General features: G+C 45.2%; 1 protein-coding gene across 6 annotated transcripts in view; it reads right to left on the bottom strand.

The window, feature by feature from the left end:
* Nucleotides 1-374: 374 nt before the first annotated feature.
* TAOK1 (TAO kinase 1) overlaps nt 375-22,645 on the bottom strand; it is a 70,014-nt gene continuing 47,743 nt past the window's right edge. For all 6 annotated transcript variants that reach the window (XM_040533071.1, XM_040533069.1, XM_040533074.1 and 3 more), the window contains 9 exons: nt 21,606-21,809; nt 20,241-20,375; nt 19,423-19,659; nt 18,523-18,651; nt 16,815-17,018; nt 16,105-16,344; nt 12,251-12,463; nt 10,992-11,174; nt 375-7,138 (listed from right to left, as the gene is read on the bottom strand). In XM_040533071.1, coding sequence (XP_040389005.1) covers nt 6,677-7,138; nt 10,992-11,174; nt 12,251-12,463; nt 16,105-16,344; nt 16,815-17,018; nt 18,523-18,651; nt 19,423-19,659; nt 20,241-20,375; nt 21,606-21,809 — 2,007 coding nt within the window. In that variant the 3' untranslated portion in view covers nt 375-6,676. The remainder of the gene's footprint in view (nt 7,139-10,991; nt 11,175-12,250; nt 12,464-16,104; nt 16,345-16,814; nt 17,019-18,522; nt 18,652-19,422; nt 19,660-20,240; nt 20,376-21,605; nt 21,810-22,645) is intronic.

Below are 22,645 nucleotides of genomic sequence, written 5' to 3'. Positions count from 1 at the left end.
CCTCTGCCACGAGGCGAGGAGCGGAGGCGGGACGGGTCGCAGAGGCACCCTGAGGCAGCGCGGCGGGGGGAACCCACCCCTCACTTGGCGACAGGTCTTTGGGGACGACCAGGGCTCGACGACCGCGTGCTGCCGAGGGACGCCGGCGGCCACGAGCCCCACGCAGGCGCCCGTGTCTCGCCGAGACGCTCGCCCATCGCGGCTGCGGCCGAGCCATGCAGAAGCAGCAGCCGCGTCCTTCAGCTCCTCGACAACTGCGCTGGTGCCTGAGCTCTGCCGAGCTCAGAGTTGCCATAGAAATGCGCGATCCTGGCGCTAAAAGCAGGCAATGATCATAAGCAAAATTCTTTTTTTTTTCTTTTTTTTTTTTTTTCCTCCAGTTTAGATGAGCTCGGGCTTAAGACAAAAGCATTTAGAATGGGGGAAAAAAACGTATCATTTCTACAGAGGCTGAAAAATATAGTAAGAAGACGATATTAAAACCGCAGCAAAGAAACTGAACTCAGTTCCCATGGAGTTCAGCCCCAGAAAAAGCTCCAAGCCACCGCTGCCGTCCCTCGGACTGCCTACATTACAGCACCTGCACAGAACACGGAGGGGAAGGAGGAGACGAGCAGTAAGAGCGGGGAACCCCACTGACCTCGTGAAGCTGCCAGGCGCGGCTGAGCTTCGGAAGAAGTCCTTCGGCCCGCTCGGCGGCTGCGGCCGCAGCTCCCGCCTCCCCAGCTCGCAATATTTAAGCACAAATCCTTACAGTGTCACTTCGACAAGTCTCAGGGATTAGACGCATGCTGAACTACGACTGGCAATTACAGTAGCTTTCTGCTAGCTGGCACATACTGTATCTATAAATTTTAGTACAAAAACTTAAAAAATACAGAAACTAGGTCAATTTGTTAACTACATATTTACAGATAATTACAATTGTTTTCACTCACAATAATTAAACTAATTGTCAGTGAAAAATTCAAACTGTGCATGTTCTGAGGTACCCGTACTCAGGGGTGGGGAGCAGGGGAGCAGAGGGGTGAGGCGGGGTGGCGGGCACCCCGGCTTCATTCACGTCAGCGGTGGCAGCGCCCGCCGCTCCTGGCCGGGTTACCCCGGGTGTCCGGACTCGGTGTGTGCACTCGGAGAAAGCAAGCAGAGAGGGAACCGGTGCCAGGTTGTTCTAGGACATGGCTTCGGGATGTTTCGAGGCCACCGGGTAGGTGCAAAGCAAACGGTCCTGTGCCAAACTGCCTTCCTCCACCCCCCGAGGAGCCTGCGGATGAAGTGCAAGTATTCAGAGACCCACGGCTCAGTGGTTAAGGTGCTTGTTTGCCGGCAGATCTCATTCACTAAGTCCCTCTCTCTCACTGACAAAGGCCTTTCCTTCCCCAGCAGAGCGGGGCCGGGCAGGGGAGGGATGCGGCGAGGCGACGGCACAGGCGCAGCTGGCTGAGCTGCGTTGCACAACAGGAATCGGGGTTATCTGCTGCCATCTTTCCCCGGTGGGGTGATGTTTACTACAACCACCAGATCTATCAGCTTTTTTTTTCTTTTCTTTTGGCTATAAACAGCTACCCACAACCCTCTGAAGTGCCTCACGTACATTTCTCAACAGACTCCGGCTCAATCGACTCTTAAAAGTGCAAACTGAAAGAACCACAGCAGAGGGACACGCAGCAGCATCCCTGCCCGGGCACCCAACGCTCCTCGTCCCTGGCACAGGATGGTCCCAGGGGCAGGAGCTCAGCTCCTGGATGCCACAACCAAACCCAAGCCTCTCCTAAAAAGCTTGCAGGAGACCTTTCGAAAGGGGGGGGAAAGAAAATTGACTCTGAATTCTCTGGTAGCACGAAGAAGAGAGCCCGTGTTTGGCGTGCTGCTGAGCTGGCTGGGCTTCAGGGCTGCTCTGCCCCATGGCGTAAAGATCGAGGCTGGATGAACGACCTGACGCACAAAAGAACCATTTTTATCCCCCAACGTGCCAAACGTCTCACTAAGATGTTGGGGTCTTTAGAGGACAAAGGAGGAGGTTAGAAGAAAGGGTGTTCACAGCTTGAGGAGCTCGTGTTTGAGGGCAGCCATTTGGCCAGCCTGGCTCTCGCCCCTCTGCTACGAGACAAGACCACAGCCAGATTCACCAGAAACCCACAGCAGGCACCCAGGGGAAGAACAAGGCTGTCCTCTGTTCACAGGACTTGAGTAACAAAGCACACGTGCCTAGCGGAATAAAGAACGCACCAGAAGTGTATGTATATACGTACATGTATACACACACACACACACAAGAAATTTTCCCATTTAACTTCTCTTTTCATCCTCCACGTAACCTGCTCTAGCTATTAGCCACGAACAAAGGCAGACATCGTGTTCGGAGTCAGTGGCAGCTTAAACTGGGGAATGCCAAAAGTTGGTGCCTGTGCGGCGTGCCAGGACCACGCTGGGCTCGTGATCTTCCGTGGTGAGGCACAGCTGGGGACTCTGAGCTCAGCCTGCTGAGCACTTCACCTGCCCACTCAGCGCCCCTCCAGCAGCTCAGTGCATTGCCTGAACCGCTTTCCTATCGCTATGCCATCTTGTTTTCTTCTCTGCAGTCTTCTGACTTTCTGGTACCCTCTGGGAGCTCTCGTCTCTGCTTTATAGCACACCACCAGCAGCTACCCTACCCTCCTGCTCCCCAGAAAAAGAAAGCTACAATTAACAGGGCAGCGTTTAAGCAAGGGCTGTTGACGACGTTCAGCCCCAGCACAGTTTGTTCAGATGTACGTGCCCTTGTCCTAAGAGAGCCCCGCTGCATGGGCTGCGCTAGCTCACGAACGGAGGGAGTGCTAAAGAACAGCAGAACTGAAGTGCCCTGACAGAAATGCACAGCATGACTCGTGTGTGCACGCATACCCACACACACTTCCACAGAGTATATAAATATATACACGAGAGACCATATATATATCCAGAGAGATGTGCGTATTCAACAGAGTAATGGTAGACAGTGGTACAATACGATTTATTGCCTCTCAAGAAATGGCACATGGACAGGGTGAGCGGGGCAGGGCAGCTGGAAGTGCAACGGGCCCTTTTCCCTGGGGGGTTAATAAACAGCATTATTCCAGGATCTACCACGGTGCACTCTGTGCAGGTTACAGCTCATGTGCAGTGCACATTTCTTCTGAAGCATGAGGGCCGAACGGGATGCAGAGCAATGCCAGCCTGTCCCCAAGCCAGGCGAGGAATGGCTGCAGGGAATTTTCTGTGGGAAGCTTCGTATCGTACCACATTGATTTCTTCAACCCCTTTGAAGCTCACAGGCTCGGACTGAATGCAGGTAAAATAGAGCCGGCCTCCATTTCAGCACTGCATCCCAGGAAGAAAGCACGAAACGCTCAACATGGATGGGAGACGTGGCTGCTGACTCCCTGCGACCATGGAGAACAAGAAAAATGTGGTCCCTTTCACTGATTTTACTTAAATAAAATCAAAAGAAATTGAAATCAGATAACGAGGTGAAAATGCTGGCTCCACTGTTTTTTCCATCTCTGAGCTAAACTACATCAGAACTTCAGGTCTTTGCACAGGGGAAAAGAAAATAACCACAGAAAAACAGATTTTAGGTGTCAAGCTGGTGATTTGAGAATACTGCAATAAAATTTGCAAAGTAGTCCACACAGCAGAGTTTCCCCAGTGTTAAATACAAGCATAAAAGATGTAAAAACATCTTTGCTGAGGTACTGGAGCAGTTTCTACAATTTAGAGATTACAGTATTTTAAAAGCCAAGGTTAGGGCATGACTGCAACAAGTACAATAGGGAGCAATTGGTCTTGCTTTTAAAAACAGAGTTTGCAAACTGATTCAGAAAGCGTTTGCATCGCTCTAGCGTAATTTAGAGTTGTTCAGGTATCTCAGAAATACATCCGAGATGCAATCAAATTCTCAACACCAACGACCTCCTCATAGACCTCCAATGCACAACCTGACTGCGTCCCTCGGGCTACACCTGTGTAATGGGGTGTTTCCTCTCGAGATCAGGCTTGTTTAGGACAGCTCTCCTTCCCCCAGGCACACACAGGGACACACACATTTAGACCAGTTGATCTGAATCAGTTTTTGCAAACTATTTTAATTAAAATATTAACTTGTTGGAATAGTCCAGGTCTGCACATGATATACATGTAAAAATGGTTACTACACAATTCTTTTTGAATACAAAAAAAGCCAATATGGGATAGCCATCATTTGGATTCAGCATTCAGTCATGCTTGACATTACACAAAGAGACGGGTTGAGAGAATTCTGTTGAAGTAGCTCAATTTAAGCCAGAGACTTTGACCAAATTCAAACCATAACAGAAGCAAAAGAATGAACCCGCTGAACTCGCAGGTACAGCCTGTCCCCACTGTCGCTGCTGCTGCTCGCGATAGAGGAGCTGAACTTCAAAACCTCGTGTTAGCACCATGCTCTGGACACACACTCCACACTCACATGGTAAATGCCAATACAGTTTGGGGAGTTTCGGCCTTTCAATTCATTTCTTTTGTCTTTCTTTTCCAAACCCAGGAAAATACAGGTACCTTTCCTAAATCAGTTTCACTGCATTTTAACAATATTGCGATGCAAAGGAGTGACCCCAAAACATCCACATAAAAACAAAGCAGAGGAAGGGACAGGACAATTCATAGTCACCACTGTCCGCAGGGGGCAACCAGTCACTTCCTTGGGACCACTGCCTCGTCCCAAGCTTCCGTGACTTGTTAGCACTACAAAGCTCTTTACTAAGGGGCTGCTCAAACATATTTTGGTAGTTTCCGTATTTCCTTAGAGTGATATGCTACGTCAAGATGCTAAAATTCCCAGTTGGATTCACTGGACACTGGCAGAGTGTTAAGGATTGGGAGTGGATGTTAATTTAGCTAACGAAAGAACGTCGCCCTGTTGAGAGTTCCGAACAGCAGCGAGACACTAGAGTATTCACACTATAAATATGTCACGTGGACAAACACATTCGGAAAACCTTGCTTTTGAGCCCTATAAACATATTAAAGGCAAATCCTAGAGTTAGCAGCTAGTGTTTTCTTCAAGATGATTAGTGTGCAAGGAAAAACATTTACAAAGAACCCTGGCTGGTCAGTCCCCAAGACAGAAATCTTTGCCTCAAGCCAAACTCCGTCTACCTGCACCTCTCCTAACCCCACAGCGCTGGCTGACCCAGACCGCTCGGGCACTGACACGAGAGCATGGCGGCATCTCCAGTTCCCAGCACTAAGGGATGACACTATGCCACAAAGTCCCTCGGTTAATTCGACTCCCTGCCCTTTTATCACTGTATTGATTTCACAACCTCCTTTGCTTCCTTTCAGTAGTACAGCAGCTCCGAGGAGCCTCTGGAAGTAGTGCCTTCTTGCGTGGTGTGATATGCTGCCAAACAATCACAGCATCTCAAGGGACTGTAAAGGTTGTAAAGTATTGCAGCAACAAAAATAATAAAAAGGAGCCTCACATGCAGCAAGATCTACAGTGGTGATGTGGGTTAGTCATCAACTGGGAAGAGTCATTGGCTCAGCTCCTCCTGGTACACTGTGGCAACTAAACATTTAAACAGTTGGCTACACTCTACATGTAAACAGGAAATTGCAACAAGCCAAAAAGGTAATAAATTGGTGGATGTAGTGTAATAATGAAAAACCCGATCAATGGCATTTTGTGACTATGGCATCCTTCAAAATACCTCTGGCATTTGAGACTGATTGGCTGAAAAATCTAACATTTCTGAACGGAGCAAAAAGGACTACGCTGGGCTCCAAGAATTATTCTGATGCTTAGCTAAAATGAGATGTCACAGTATTAGCTGTACAAGTGCATTACTTACGCTCCTCTGCCCAACCTCGTCTGAGCTACCAGCAGCACAGTCAGGGAGTGCTAAAGCAGGAATACAATTTTTTTATTTTTATATATTTTTTTTAACATTTCTAGCCTGTTCCCTCCAAACAGGTTTACCTACACAGTTCTCGGGAAGCTGACCAGTGCCATCTGAGAGAACTTCACTTCTTACACAACATGGAGCGGGCACTTGGGTAGAAGGGCCCTGCTGAGCCCTGGTGTCTCCTGGCCTCTCTTCTGACCCTTCTTCCTCACCTACGAGTCTTTGAAAATGCCTAGAAGAGGCAATACCCTAGAAATGTTTCCACTTTAATGACAAATAAAAACGGAACAGAAGATCCAGCTGTTCCTCCCCTGGATGTTGGTTTAAAAGGCAGCTTGCCTGGTTTTTGCAGGGTGGCAGTTCGAAATTTATGGACATGGGAGGAGGTCTCCATTCTCCCTCAGACTTACTACGGATGGTGTGATGAGGGCAGTCTGAGGCCCTTCCGTCCTGTCAGTGTGATGACCACCAGCCAACTCTTCTGACTAATTGCATATATTTCTCAGACGCCCTCCCAAGACCCCTCCAAAAAGTAAAAAAAACAACAAAAAACACAACAAAAAACCACCCCCCCAAACCCTGCAGCCAAATACTATGACATCCCAGTTAGTAAACACAAAACGTAATGCTTTACAAAATGAATACAATATTCCATGTGCACCCAGCTTCCACACGTCAGCACCGCACTGAGGAGGCTGCTGGGCTGGTGTCTGTAGGCAGTTTCTGTTGGCAGACAGCTCCAGTGGAATTGCCACCCTCAGTTATTGTTTAAGTTATGTATAAGACATGTGTGAACCATTGGATATTTGTGAAGTAACACTTGTGCTCCTGCTCATGCCCTGTTCCGTCCGTCCCCCAGAAGCTGTCCGCCTCAGAGCCTGGGGGCTGTTGCGGACCCCTATAGCACTACCTCGAGGTACCCCTTGCATGGGCCCCGAGGGGTGACCCCATGGCTGGGGTCCACCTTGCATTGGATGGCCCCAAGCTTGTGGTGGGCCACCCATGGGATGACCCCAGTGAGGTCCTGCACCCCCAGTAGGATTGTGGGACCAGCCAGAAGCTCCCGGGTAGCTGTGGCTGAACGCCTCGGGGGAGAGATTAGAAAGAACCATATTACTAAAACCTAGCCTCATGCTTTCTGAGTCAAAGGCTTCGATCTCGCGAGCTTGACGCTCCAGCAGGCTTCGTATCCGTTCGGTACGCTCATTCTGTAATGCCAGCATCTCCTCCTCAATCTGGGAAGAAAAAAAGAAGAGAGAGTCTGTAGCAGCAGGGCTCCTTCACGGGCACGGCCTCAAGCCTCTGAAGGACCTGAAACAACAAACTAATGCAAAACCTTCTCCTCGTACTTCTACAGGAGACTGGATCTAGCTCTGATGTCCCCAACACACAGTCTCTTCTGAATACAAAAAGATAAGCCTCAGTCCTGTGCATGGCAAAGCTCAGCAAGTACTAGCTGGAGTGTCTCGGTGCCTGCTCCGTCATGAATACAGAGCCTTTCAGGGATGTGAATCCCAAGTCTGCAATGATACTAACAATTTGACACAGATAAATCTTTTAAGATGCAGCAAAGCCTACAGCTGCTATAGTAACCTACTGGAAAAGCACCTTTAGACAGAGCCAGGCACAGTACCTATACAGCCAAATACATGCCAACACAGCTTAATGTGACCTCCACTGTTCATAGCTGAATCCGATGATGACAGCTGCTCTTTTCTCCAGGATTCAATGTACTAGCCCACATTCAATTTCCTCTCCAATTTTCATCAGCCAGCTTTTCTTAGCTCATGTTTATCACCTCTTATCTATCCATTTCCTAAATTGGTTGTGTTACCCTGATACTTCCTCCAGTGTGTGCGACTTAAGAAAGTAGGCAGTGATGTTTGCACCATGTGGCAGATTATTAGCTAGATGATATGCAAGCTGGCAACTCCAATGTCTTCCCTGTAACACTGTTCCAAACCAGTTTCCAGTTGTACTTTGGTAGGGGCGCTGGGATCAGCTCTCTTCAGTGCAGATAACACGGGGCTACGGCCTCCTGACACCAATCAGAGAGGGATGAAAGCCTTTCTCATTGAAATCTTTGCAGTCAGGTGGAGCACCAAAGAATCTTCTTGGCAGCACTGAAAAAGCTACTTTCGGCCTCAGTGAAAAAGGCCAAAAGGGTAAAAAGCAGTAGCCAAGGCTTTTAAGCAGAGCTCACTAGCATCAGCAGCAATGTGGTCAAGAGGAGTTATCTTGGTCTGTGCTGAAGGTACCAGGCAGAGCACTGTAAGCATTCTCTTGCCTTAGTCAGGGAATACTCAAAGTGACTTCATCTGGAATTTAGGAAACAATCTGCTCCCATGTGAGTCATCTCCTGAGCCATTCTGGGCTCTCAGAAACAGCCTTATCCACTTGCCTGTTTCTTAGTGCTAGGTGAGTGACACTGACTCCACGGAGCAGCCTTCCTTACTCTTGCTGAGAGCTGTGCAGCGGTCAGCTGGCTTGCAAACGGCAAGAGGAAGAAGGCGCCTTCTGATGATAGCTCTTCAAAATGCTGTACTTATTTCTTCCAGTGCCACTATCTAAACAGAATCCCCTTTTTTTCAGAACTACAGCATCCTTGGCATGTCTAGCTGCACATTTTTTGTGACAGCAAATAAAAAAAAACACACAGGACTTCGTGCAATCAAACTTTGCGTGCCCAACGCACTGCATTAAAATGACATCACTTAGAGACGACCTCAGGACTGAAGATGAGGTGTTTGAGGCACATGTGAAGGAAATGAGTAAATCTAAAGTCTTTTAAAGACAGTCTTGGGACACGCTTGTTCCCGGTGCAATACAAACAACATCACACCTCAGTCACTGGCACTTACAGACTGCGCATGGATGGGGCTGGCTACCTTCCCCTTAGCCTGAGTCAGACATTTACGCTCTGTTGAGTTACTGTGGTGATGGGCACCACCAAAACCAGAGAGCACTGCGCTGAGAAGGAAGCAGAATCCTATGCACATGCCAACTTCTGGAACCTGGTTTACTGTTGAACATCAGGGACTGACTTTGCCACAGGGTAGGTATGTAATTGTGCATGTGAATTCAGACATTTGACTTGTGCACATACCTGCCCTCTCCCTGGCTGCCAGACAGCCTCAGTTAGCACATGCACACAAATCCCAGGTGACACTGCTGAGCAACCCACACCAGAACACTCACAACTCCTACAAAGTCAGACCACCCCTCAGTGTAAGGAATATTCCTGCAAAAGGAGGGTGCATCTACGTTTGCACCCAGGTGTTTTTCCTTGAGCTGCCACCAAGTAATTGTAATCCCAGCAAGAAAGTCTCACCATCAGTCCACAACTTCGTGTACAGCAATGCACTGTCATTGCATATATTGCTAAATAAAGGCTCCCTCCTATGGAAGTTGATGGACCATCTTATTTTATTTTATTTTTTATTTTCATTTTTTTGCTATTTTAAGGTAGTAGTCACACAGGGACATACAGGGCACATAAAAAAGGAAAAATTATCTTAGAATTTATTGCTATTGTTTCATTTTCTCCTCTATACTATAACATTACTAAGCTTCCTATCCCCATTACCAATGCCAAATGATTTGCATGGGCCTTCTATGCACAGACTTTGATCCTCATCCACACTGAAAGGCTTGTACAACATCAGTATTGGTTGCTGTGCGTTTCCATAAGTCACTGGCCTCCGTTCAGCTTTTGGCGTAACATTATGCACAGTGCAATATCTGCTGATCCCCCACACAAAGAGCGATGACCAGCAGCAGGCTTGCTATGTCACACTTCTTCCCAGAGCTCTTGTCAGGTCACACCGCCAGAGGGCAATGCACACCCAGCCTGGTTACACACTTAAGTGCAGGGCTGTGACAGGAGCTGGATGGGAGCAGTACGACTAGCGATAGAATTTAAAGACAGCTATTCCACGCGTGGGTGCCACACAGGAACTCTGCTTTCACAAATTCAGTTACTTCCAGGGATTCAACAACTTGCAGGAGACCAAAGCACAGCAGGCCCATGCTGTGCTCTTGGAGATACTTCCTCTGCTGGCCATGAGGTGGAGCAGTTTTATTCCAACGAGGGCGCTCTACCAGCCAAGCATCCATCTGTTAGCCTCTGGGAGAAGTGTGAAGAACCTCGAGGCCACAGAGTAATTGCTGTAATTTAATAATCGCCGAGCAGCAGCAAAGTTTGGAACTGCTGTGTGAATGGTGACAGCTGGCACCCACAGAGCAAATTGAAAACGGAAAAAAACTGCAGGAGGAAGGCTGTGCATTTCCTTTCACTGACTGGTGCACTAACTACCCTTCTTCTGGTTTGCATAGGCCCCTCGCACACATTTCTATAAACACCATGTTTCTGGCACTGCACAGAAAAGCATGCTTCAACAAGGACTCCCTTAACACATATAACAGCCAATTCAAGTTGAAACCTAGGGAGCAGCAGTTTGCCCATGCTTGTGGCTCTGGCTACTGCAGTTTGCTAAGGGCAACACTGCTGACAGCAGTATTTCTGTAACAAGTGTCATTTCATAGGGAACTGCAGCTGGGTCTCCACACACTGACAAATGGAGCAGAGCTACAGCAAAATAAACAAACATATTACCATAAACCACAGAGTCTCAAATCCCAAGTCCATCTAATACATTTTAACCCGTCCCCCTGCCACCTTTCTGCCCCCCTAAATTGCTTGTACCATGCAAACTTCAAGGCAAAACCAAAAAACTTCGTGTTAGGTTGTTATATCTGTTCTCTTATGAATTGGGGACATAAATTTGCAGCTCAGAGACAGAATGAAGAGTTTGCTTTCCTTTCTGTGCAGAGAGGCATGACTGCCTCCGGCTCTGGCATGCTTCAAGCAGTTCTATCCCAGCCAGAAGCTGCTTACATAGGATGGCTGAGCTGGCAAAGTTTAGCCTGCGTGTCACTGAGCTACCACCCCAGAAAGGCGAATATCCAAATGATCTATGTTACTGTATACAGCAAGGTAAAAGCAATTTCTCTCTATATTGGTAGGTACAGTGCAATTTAAGATCTGAAATATAGAGTGTGCTAATGATACTCGCATGCCCATTTTACCTTCTGCTCAAGGAGGGCCCGACGGAGGGATACCCTCTGTTCAAGATCACGCAGCTCCCGATCATGCTGGGCTTCTGCCTGCATCTTGATTTTACTCTGATATGCATTCAGCAGCTCCAATTCTTGCTGCAGCTGCATCTTCAAAACCTGGCACTCTGCTTCCTGTGCTTCATCCAAACGCAGCTGGGAAAGGCAGACAATAGAGATGTTTCACTATGGGGTAACCACTCATGACACTCTCGGGGAGGACTGCGGGGAGAGGGAGAGAATGGGATGGGACTTTGTTTTCTTAGCAATACAATTGGTCTTTATTGTACTTAGTTTCACTGAACAGAGAACCTATAGTGACAAAGACTGGTGACTGTGAGCCCACAGTGCTGATGCAAGTGACGCTGATGAGCAGTGGCGCCTCAGGAACCACGATCCATGCTGCAGAGAGCAGACTGCTGGAGGTGCTAATATCCACAGCTGTCCTTTTTGCTAGAGGTAAAGAAAAGGTCTCCTGCTCTGTTCAACTGGATTAACCAATTTCCTGTGAGCAGGAGACTTAAGTTCATATCCCTGCCAATTCATGACTTAGGGCAAAAGAATAAAATGACACAAACCTAAAAGCAATACAATACTGAACTTTTCACTTCTGATACATAAATTAGGCCAGCTACCCTGCCTCACGGTGTCAAATTTGTGCAGAGTGATAAGCAGGATGCAATATGCAAGAAGTGCAAAGAAAACTGCACATTCAGTTGTAGCAAGGACTCAAAGAGTTGCTCAGGTGGTCATTCTTGTGAAGGTTCTGTAAACCCTTCTTAAACACTTTTAACACTTTTTTTCAGGTTTAAAGTCAAACCTCTGAACTCCTCCATGACTCACTGAGCATCTTCCACCAGTGGGACATGCTTTGGCTGGTATCACCGACAAATCAAAACCTAAGCGACTTATGACAGCAAGTTGCATATGACTTAATGATGGTCTAACAGAGACATTCACGCTGTCAGACTTCATGCAAAAGCAGACCTTTAGCCACACGGATGCATCACTTTGCATCTCTGCAAGAGCAGCTTCAGCTCCAACCTGTCTGATGGCAGTAATACCTCTTTCCTCTGTATTTGAATTCAGCTTTTTAAATACAGAGGAACGACTGCGCAGCGTATGGCATGTGTAGCAAGGAAGCAGATAGCCTGCTGTCAGGATACAGATCGGTTAAAATGCAAACATCCCTCTTTGGCTGAGGAACCGTGGGTCCCTCAGAGGCGACTCACAGCTTGTGTAGAGAGCATTTCATTAATGCTGTGATCATACTGCTCAGCCAGGATAGCCAGCTTCCGGGTCTGCTCCTCCTTGAGCCGTTTGAGGACAGCTTTATGTTCACTCTTTGGCGTGGTCTCCAGCAGATGGTTTCTCAGTGCTTTGTACTGTCTGGTTTGGATCTTGCATGTATCCTGAAACTGCTTCTTTATCTGTAGTTCTTTTGACTGGAAAGATGGAGGGGACACAAACAAAAGAAAAAAAAAACAGCGTGTTTCAAATGGGAGAAATATCCATTCAAATGGATATTTAGGATTACATTAAGGATATGAGTTCAAGAATACACAAATGTATATTAACATCTACAGTGCAAGGAGGGAAGCAAAATATACAAGAGGCAATGACTACTGCTGCAGCTGCTTTGACACTGCCACTGTGCAAAACAATTACAATAGAGACACTTTTATAACAAAGCTCCAGCCTAAATACAGCTGTCTCCACACAAAGAGCCTCACATTTGTCACTGGACTGGATCCAGTGCTGGGTGTTGCTTTTCAAGAAGAGTTCTTGAGGGACAGGACTAATATTAATTAGCACCAAAAGCCATACTTGCACATGACCGTGTTTGTATGGCACATATATATGAACAGCACTTAATGTTATGAGAAGAAGCAGATCTGGTGCATGGGAAGGGACAGGGAAAAAGAGCAACACTTTTTCCGTTGAGGGTTTGATGAAGGTAAGATATGTTTAACTCTTAACTTTAAGAGTCTGGTTTTCATAAAGATAAGCAAAAATGGCTGGGAAAGGTTTGACACTTGAAGATGAATACCACAAGCAACACTGGTATGGTGCCAGTCTAGCAAACAAAACAATTCCCCAGTCCCAACAGAGGCTTACTGGAGATCGAGATTTCCTTTTGCACTTGCTGCATCTCAGTACTGTGCAGAGACATAACTTTGGTATTGCACACAGGGCCATCAATCTCGGAAAAGGTATCTGTGTCCGACTTTGCTGTACGACCTTGGATAAATTATTTCTTTCTTTCACCTCCCTTACCTGCCTCCAGAGCAGCTTGTAAGGGATAACACCTGCTAAAAGTTTTAAGGCCCTGAAAAGGAAGGTGTTGTGGAATCTTTCTACGGGAGGACTGGCTGGGATACTTATAACAAAACCCAATCAAATCCAGAAGTGATGAGTGACGGCGGTTAACTGACAGACAGTCAAGTTCTCCATGGTAAGAAAAAACACCCAACAACACACAAAACCAAACAATGAAACAGAACAAACCACACCAGCACAGTCAATACAGTCTGGTCCATTCACACCGTCAGCCACCATGGTCACATCCTGATGCACTTGGGGCAGGAATAGAGCATAGGAGCGGATTTCTGTCCCTGGAATAAGTTGGGAGAGCCCTGGGACCTGAACCAGCAATGCAGATAGATGTGCACGTCTCCCGTCAGCTCCTCCACTGACTGCTCCTGGCACTAGCTCCAGGCTCAGCAAGGCAGGCGATGAGCACAGCACTTGGAGCTACCTACAAAGACCCAGTGGGATCAGACAATGCACCCAGCCCAATTTAGCCATCAACAAGTTTTGTTGCATAAACCAACAACTCCACCTTGCCAACCTGATGCAGAAAACAGGACAGAGATGGCTTTTATTCAAACAAATCGATCACGGAGAGGAAGACATCACTTTTACCAATTCTAAATTCACAGTACGTTATTTCCCAACAGGAAACCTCGTAAGGTGGTTTCTCCCTGCCCCTAGGAGAAATGTCTGCAGGTTACACGTTCCCATCAAGGACCTGGTCCCAGCAGACCATCAGCAATCTATTTTGTCCTCACTTTCTGCGAAGTTTCACTTGGACACCAGCCTGTTTACTGCCTTCCAACCCAAGGTCTTCAACAACAGGAAACAGAAGGGAGGGGTAAGGTTTCCAGTCAGACTTCTGACAAGATCATTTTGAGCTAGTATTGTGAAACACCAGCAAGAGGCTATTTGCATCACAATTAAAACGCTCAAAATAATAACAGAGCAGTTTCTACTGAATTCTAGTTACCAGTCCTTCTGGTGCCGTAACAGCAGTGACAGACACTGACCGTTAAAAAAACTGTTTTCAGGACAAAAGCCTTCACGAAATAACAAAGGGAAAGCCTGAGATGTGACCTCCAGGGAAAACATGGCTGGAGAGAGAAACTGAACAAACAGTCAAATTATCTAGGCAAATAAGAATACTCGCCTGCATTAGAAGCAAGAGAATGAGTTAATTCTAGGAAACAGCCTCAATAAATGGGGGATTGTACTACAAACCGAACAATTGTCCAGCAGGCTGCGTTATTAGCGCTGTGTGCATGCAAAGGTGCTGGATTGACAGCTCAAGCCTGAAATCCTTCACTAATCGCAGAACAGCCATGCAAGGCACAGCGCAAGCTTTCCGTGCCCGCTGCCAAAACGCTCCAGCCCTGTCCTCACTGCAGAAGGGACGGGGTTGGGTGGTCTGCAGAGGTGAGAGGGCAGCTAAGCCTCTACAGACCTCCGATTCTGCTGTCCCCACTGCCAGCAAGGAGCGCAAAGGGACGTGCTGCCCACTCGTGTTTGCGCCGCATCACCTTGGGGAGCCAGAACTCATTCATGCTAATCTCCGAAGGATCAACCTAATGCAGCTGCTTCAGTTTTATTCAGCTCAGAGTGCGGCGCAGCTTCCCTGTGAAGTCATCAGCTATTTATACTTTATATCCTTGGAGATTCTCAACAGTGATCAGATGGTCCCTTGTACTCACAAGCTAGGTTTTCACTATTAAATATTATTCTAATATTGACAAATAACATTCTTTTTCTTGCTGAAGTTCTCATTTCAAGCTGTTTTGTTTTCTTCTCTGCAAGAAGATGACTTGCAGTTGGTGCAAACTAAGTCAGATGTGAAATATCACAAAGCAGGAAGACCCAGGACAACAAAGATCTCATGTTCAGTATGCCATCACTCATTTTGTTACTGGCACAGCTGAACACCGGGTGGAGAGCAGTCTGCCTCCTCAAAGGAAATGTACCAGGCAGCTATGTGGAAGCCTTACACTCCATTCTTAGACACTTCAGAATAAACCACTGGACTTCTTTGGATGAAGTGAGGGTTTGCAATGAAAACAAGAGCCTCAATTACAGAGGCCCTATAGTTCTGGTCAGCCCCTGCAGTTACAAGAAACCCATGAGAGCACATCATGGCAAAGGTCAGTGCTGGGAGCTTTCTGAGGACACTGCAGTTGGCTGGTATCTTTCTCTCTTCCCCACACTTGCTAACATACCAGCTTCAATATAAAAAACATCAACAAGGTGTGCAAGCCAAGACTGATAGTGCATTTCACTTTTTTTTTTTTTTTTTAAAATGACACAGCTTCATTACAGAAAAGTAGATTCTCTTCTTGTGTATGCAAGGAGAAGAGGATCAGAACACAGCGTAGGAAGAAGGGGGGGGGGAAATGGCACTGAAAAGATTAAATAGATTTTAAACTACCACAAAAAGGAAGACACTTTGCTGGGAATAACAGCTTTTCAAACAAAATGAGGGAACAATGCTGTTACAGCCTGCCTACAACGCACTGCAACCCTGGTCACCACTGCTATGGTTCGTACGTATGGTGCTTGTAGACACCTGGTGCGGTCACACAACTTGACAAACAAGGTACTTTTATAACAAGATATTCACTGTCAAATTAGACACCTCTTCAAATTAACAAGCTTCAAAATACCCTGGGCTCACATACACTGCAAACGAGAAGCGAGCTGCAACGTACCACTTCTCCACCACCACCACCACCAGCCCATTCCCGCAGCTGATGCCCAGCAGCCCTACACCGCGTCGTACCTTCAGGCTCTTGGGCTGCTGCCGGACCTCCATGACGTGCTTACGCCTCAGCTCCCGCTCCCGGCGCTTGTTGTACTCCAGCTGGTTGGTGAGCTCGGTCTGGTGCTGGAGTCGGATCAGCTCACAGCGCATCTTCTGGATGGTGCTGAGATGGCGGAACTCCAGCTCCTGCATGGACTCGTGCTGACGCAGAAGCATGGCGTGCTCCAGGTCCTTCTGGGTCTGCCTTTTGTTTAACTCCTACCAGGACAACAAAGGGAATTATTAGCTTCTTTGGGAATGCAAATCTCAAAGTACAACATGACATTTCACGCTGTTCACAAGGGCATTTCTCTCCTTCCAAGACATTTGAGGACAAAGCAGTGTTTCTACATCTTATCAGAAGTACACTACCGGTAATTTTTCCTTCCTCATTTCACTTTTCTTCTTCCTGTTCTAGATGCAAAACAGGATTCACAGTAAGCACTTTCTAGAAAAGACCTTAATTGTTGCATCTGCGACTTTTTGGACCTAACAATTCTCTCGAAATAGGAGACTAATCTGAACATTTGACTCTTAACGATTGCAAAAAATACCAAACCATTATTTTACTAAAATATTTTAGATTGGTAAATTAATACTTTGGTGAGACTGGAGTTGGATGGCAGGTGCTCTGAGAGATACATTTCATACAGATGGTTCCAGAGCCCCATCTCTGCCTATTCCCTTACCTCCCGAACCAGGTCCTGCTCCAGATTATGGCGGCCGAGGAGCATCCGTCTCTTAAAACGGCGACACTCCAGCTCCAAGTACTGTCTCTGACGCCTCAGTAAGTTGGCTTCTTCCTCTGCCTGGAAATGCTGGATGTTTTCCTTCTGCTTGGAGAGCCACTCCTGCTTCTCCTTCTTTGGAGTGCTCTGGTTTTCATTCAGCTCCTGATAAGAGTAAGGTAATTAATTGTGGAATAGTAGCTCTTCGGCCTTGAACAGCTGGGTGGACCTGCCTAATAAACTATGCTGCAGACAAAGCCATTCCACATGGTCTTCTCACGTTCATTATGACCTAAGCCTCTGCAAAACACATCATATCGCATATCCAAAGGAACACCAGGAGACAATTCATAGCTGCCTTTTGTCTTGTTTTTGCATTGGCCCTTTTAATAAGTCAAAATCGGGTTCATGTCCACAGTTCCCAGACGTATATATTACCTCAAAACATAAAAATGATGGTTTGCCATGGAAAATAAAGGCACTTGGAGGTCCTGCCATTGTGCCTGATGCTTGACATATTTCTATACGGTCCCAAAGGAATGAGATGAGAAGAAACTGTTGTCACCCTATCTCATTTACAAACACTGCTCACACCAATCTCCAGTCACACGAAGCACAACAGAAAATTCTTGCACCTTCCTTGGTCAAGACACATACACATTTTGTAAGGAACTCATTATGGCAGGACCACTCACTAAGATTCCATAACTTACGAAAACAATAAAAAGAAGTGCACAGGTGAAACTTAAGGCCACAGTTTCCACATTTGTAATAAATACACAGCATGAGGCATCTGTCACAAAAGAATCTGCTTGCTTGAACTGCATGCTAGAGGTACCATACAGTAACTAGTCTTGTGATACATTTCACCTTAAGCATGAGACAGAATTCCTCTGTATATCAGTGGGTTTTGCTACACTGTGATCTACTGCCTGCCCAGGAAAAGATTCCGTGTTTTTATAAAAAGCCCATGCTACTATAGTTTTGTTAAATCTTTCATGGCTTTACTGCTCTTTGGCCTTTTTCTCCCAGGAAATGTCTATGTTTGGGAATATTCTCCTTTGGGGAAAGTTCCAAGGCTGCGTCACACAAGTTGATGGTTGAGCTCTAAATGGTTCTTTCAAAAAAATTATTTATAGTGCTTACACTTTCAGCCACTCCATAAAAAGAATCAGGAAGTTTGATTCTACAGTTTCGCTGCATTTCACAAAGGTCATGGTTTTCACGACAATACAGTGATTACTGAACTATTAGACTGCTTTCTCCATTAAAATTAAGTGTTTTCACAGATATTTGCCTTTAAACATAATCTGCAGGTCACCTTTACTGCTCTGTTTTCTTCATGCTGCAGAAATATCATTTTAGTGATGAGAAACTTCACTAACTGCTGCAGTGCACATTCAATATCTGCAGCAACCAGGTATGAGGAAAAATGCTCATAACCCTCCTTAAACTTTGTTTTCTCAGCCCTCTTACTCTAAGGTCAAAGACACGAGACAAATACAGTACATACAAGACTTTGTTCACGAAATGCAGAACAAATCTTTTGCTGCAGTCCAGCAAAAGATTTCTTGCTCACATTGGCACTCTTATTTCCAACCATTCACCACTCTCACGCTGTATCATACACTGTACTATTGGTTCACATTCCTCATTACAGATGGGTTACCTCTTTCAGCTGCTCCTTACGGAGTTTGTATTCTCTCTTCTGGGACTCCAGGAAACTGTTCAATTCTTTTTTCTGTTGGGCCTGAATATGCTGTTGAAACTTTTTTTCTTCGTTGGCCATCACTTTAGCCTACAGCAAATCCAGAAGCAGATCAGTTTCTGAGGCCTAATCAATTATAGCTTATGTTCCATTTTAGCCCCAAGACCTGGAACTCATGGTACAACAACAACAATACTCACCATGACTCTGAAAAAGCACAAGCCTGAGGAGTTTGCCCTCAACCTCTTCTTATTACCCCCCACCCCAACAATGCACCAGCAGGAGTCCTTTTTCAGTGCTTCATTTTCTCAATCCTACTGTTCAGCTATTCTTTCCTAACAAAGTCAACACTTTACGACCAGCTATATCCTTAGCCCTCCACCAAGAGATCTAAGATGAACAAATAATCAATAATCATCTCTGCAGGTGGCACCACTTCATTATAAATTATTTAAAAGCATAAAAACCCCCATATCCACAAGCAACTAGACAGTGAGCCTTTAAGCACAGCTGGCACATTTCTCTGCAGGCTCATCTGCCTCCATAACACTCAATGGCAGTCAGTTATTGACAGCATATACAAGGCAAAAGGAAGGAAAACCCTTACAGTAGTTTTTCTGGGGTCAGCATACTAACATTTAGTATAACGCACTGTGATGAAGGACATACCTTTCCTCTAGTTACATAAACCCCTTAGTGTAAGGAGGTGCTGTATTAGCCTTTTTCTAATTAGCAATTTGCTTGGCTCCTGAAAACAGACATGTAAGAGACTACAATGTCATCTGTTCATCAGTGAGGGGAAGTGGACAATTCAATGTAATTAACAAATACAGACTAGTCCGTTAAACTGTAATCTCCTACCTCCTTCTCCATGGCTGCTTGGTGCTTTTTAATTAGCTTTTCCATTTCTGCAGCAAAATTGTTACGCTGTGTTTCAAGATCTTTGTCCAACCTGAGGCGATGCTCGTCCATCTCTGCCTTCAGTTTATTCTCTAATGCCATCAGTTGTTTCTGGTGTTGCCGTCTCATACGTTTATAGCCAGACATCTGCTCTCGGAGTTCAGAGTCTTGTTCATGTTCCTGCATTTGCCTTGTCACCTAGGAAGACAACCACATCGGGGCAGAGTAAGTTAATGCTGCTTCATCTGCTTTTCAGCAGTCTTCAGACCACAAAAGAAAACTATTCAGTAAAGAAATGTAATTTTGTTGTAAAGAAAAGCACTCTTCCTCATGGCAGTAGAGCAGACTGAAAACTGAATTCTGCTGTAGATGATAAGCTCGCATGGGATCCAGCAGAAAAACTGTACAATTGTTATAAAGCTGGTGCTAAATAATGTCTCTTTAGCCCGATGTAATATGAGTGTGCATATGTACATGCATACACAAATGTACATAATATACATATGAAAATAAAAGCCAGCTTATTATTATAAGCTGTTTCCTGCATTCTACTAAGCCTATTGGTTTTATAAATATCTAATATACACAAATTAAGTTTGTCCAGGTGTCTCATTTAAGCTTTTATTAACTCACATTAAGCTATTTCAGTGATAATATCTCAGTCAATGAAGATAGCTCATATTCTCATGAAATCCTAAAAGCTCTAAGTAGTCTAATAGTGCCGTGTTCAAAGGCATCCCTTCCTCTACAACTTCATCAAAATAAAAAGCTTAACGTACCAGCGATGCTGTGCGTATAGTAGCAAAGTGCTCTCGATTGCGATAATGAGACTTGTGGCGAGATACTTGGGGAGGAGACTGGGGTTCTGATGCCCTTGTTCGAGGATCTGATTCCTCTCTGTAGTTTTCTTCCTCCTTATCAGCAAATATTAACACGAGAGAATAAAAAGAATCACCGTTACTAAATATTTTTATTTTGGTTTGATACAAAAAACATATAAAAGAAAAGAAAGCAAACCCTTTTTACATTGACCAGCTCTGAGGGATCCTCCTGCCAATAGGTTGGACAAAGGAATATATTGCAATGGGAGCTGTGATCTAGGATGTTTAATTTGGAAATTTCATTGTGCAATTTTATTACTAGGAGGAAAATTACTAATTACTGCTGTAAATGAGAAAAATAAATGGAAAACTGAAAACTGAGTTAAACAGTTTACTTCAGCAAAGCATAAAAGCTATAAAGTAGATTATATCAAGTCAGAGAGACAAAAACAACATCTTTGTAACCCTGAAAGACAGAGGATGATTTTCATTACACCCACTACAGGAATACCTCAAAGCAAAATTTAAAATTTGTCATGGTGTATTCCACATTCTTATTTTGAGTTTGTCATTCATCACAGAGCGATTAGTAGTTAGATATGATATACTAATTAACTCCCTGAGGAAATACCTGTGTCTTTGTTGCATATCTGGGCAAAGAACAAAACATTCTAACCACACCTATCATTAGCTAGGGAAACGTTACTGGTTTGAGAAAATGTATGATAACCCCTCCGTAGCAAGAGCAGCACGGTTCAGAGTGACACTGCAGTTATCCTTCATCATGCAGAGGGGTAAGGCACTCAAAGGGATTTCACAGCTTGCCATGGCCACAGTGCCGCATTTCTTTTTCTGTGCCTCTTTGCTCATTAACCAAATATTCAAATCAAGTGCTGGGAAGTTGGGGGCACCAGGAACAGATTTAAACCACTAGTGTGGGTCTTAAATTTAAGAATTCATTAACTAGGAGGAAAAACAGGGGAGCTCTCGCGTCCTTTTGTGCCATGAAGCAGTGCTCTGCAAGGTAAGGGCATTCACCAAATGGATGTATTCACAACCTGCCATTCCAACTCCTCATGATCAAGCAAACAATTTTGAAACAATTCCATTACTAAAATAATTGTTACTGAATTAATAGAAATGATTTTTACAGCTACCTTCCAAAGTTCCCAATGCACATTAATGTATTTGGGACACAACATTACGAACTGCCAATAGTGATTTAGAATAGGAAGCACTCAATGGCTTTTTATCATTGTATCAATACAAACCCACTCCCATTTTATATTTTCAAAGTTATCCAGCCAAAAATTCAATGCTTACCGGCTTTAAATGAATGACAGAGCTATTTGACATCACCGTGTGGTCCCCTTCCATCATATCCAGCTCACTCTTATCATCTGAGGCATCTGGAAGACTGTTAACACTACTGCTTTGGCTACTGGCACTGATAGACATACTAGGAATGGACTGATTACTTCCGACGCTGTTCACTGTTCCTGTCCTGCCGACACCATGATCTTGTTCCTAGGAGAAAGGAATTATTAGAAAAACAAAACAAGAAAACTTACATCCATTACAGCTCTATCTATGGACATTACCAAATTATATGTTCATTCCCTTCCTTTATATAGGTATCTACCTGCCATGTCATGGCAGTTCCCACCCTCCAGGCATTGTCGTGAAACATTTCTCTTGTGGGATGCTGGGGAGAGAAAGAAGCAACCTTGTCAAGATTAACTGGCTGATGTCAGATTCTTTTCAACAGCGAGCCTGTTAACAAGCTGAACTCTATCTTGAATCAGCACCAACGTGTCACCAGAAACTGTTCTGACACCAGCATCATCTAAGTACGTGTTCAGCTGGGACCCCGCACCTCGCACAGTTCCTTTCTGTAGATGAGAGCACTGGACTCTCTGCAATTCAGGGAGTCTGAATTTCCATGTGGTGACTGCAACAGGCAACCCAAAAAAAGACAAATGATTTCCTGTGCCTTTTTTTTTTTTTTAAATCAAGTACAAATTTCTGTCTTAAGCCTCAGAAGAACATTCTCTGAGTGCACCCAGAAGACTACCAAGAGCCTGTTACACACAGTCAAAATAGGTACTAGCTACAGTTATGAAAAAGTCCTAATAAAGCTCTATAAATGGGCAAAAGAAGGTAAGATTTGCATAACTGGAAGTTAACTGTTCAGGCATGGACAAATGGCACAGCTTCTTGCCAATATTAGCCATCTACCTTGTTTGTCCTTGTATGTGCCTTGAGGTAGGCTTTATTCCAAATACAGACAGGAAGACAGAGTTTATAGCCAAGTGTGTAAACAGCCTCCATTCATTTTAGCAATATCTGAGCTACGGTTATTT

The sequence above is a fragment of the Cygnus olor genome, chromosome 20 (assembly GCF_009769625.2).
Source record: "Cygnus olor isolate bCygOlo1 chromosome 20, bCygOlo1.pri.v2, whole genome shotgun sequence".
Classification (NCBI taxonomy): domain Eukaryota; kingdom Metazoa; phylum Chordata; class Aves; order Anseriformes; family Anatidae; genus Cygnus; species Cygnus olor.
This window is presented reverse-complemented; position numbering and strand designations above follow the sequence as displayed.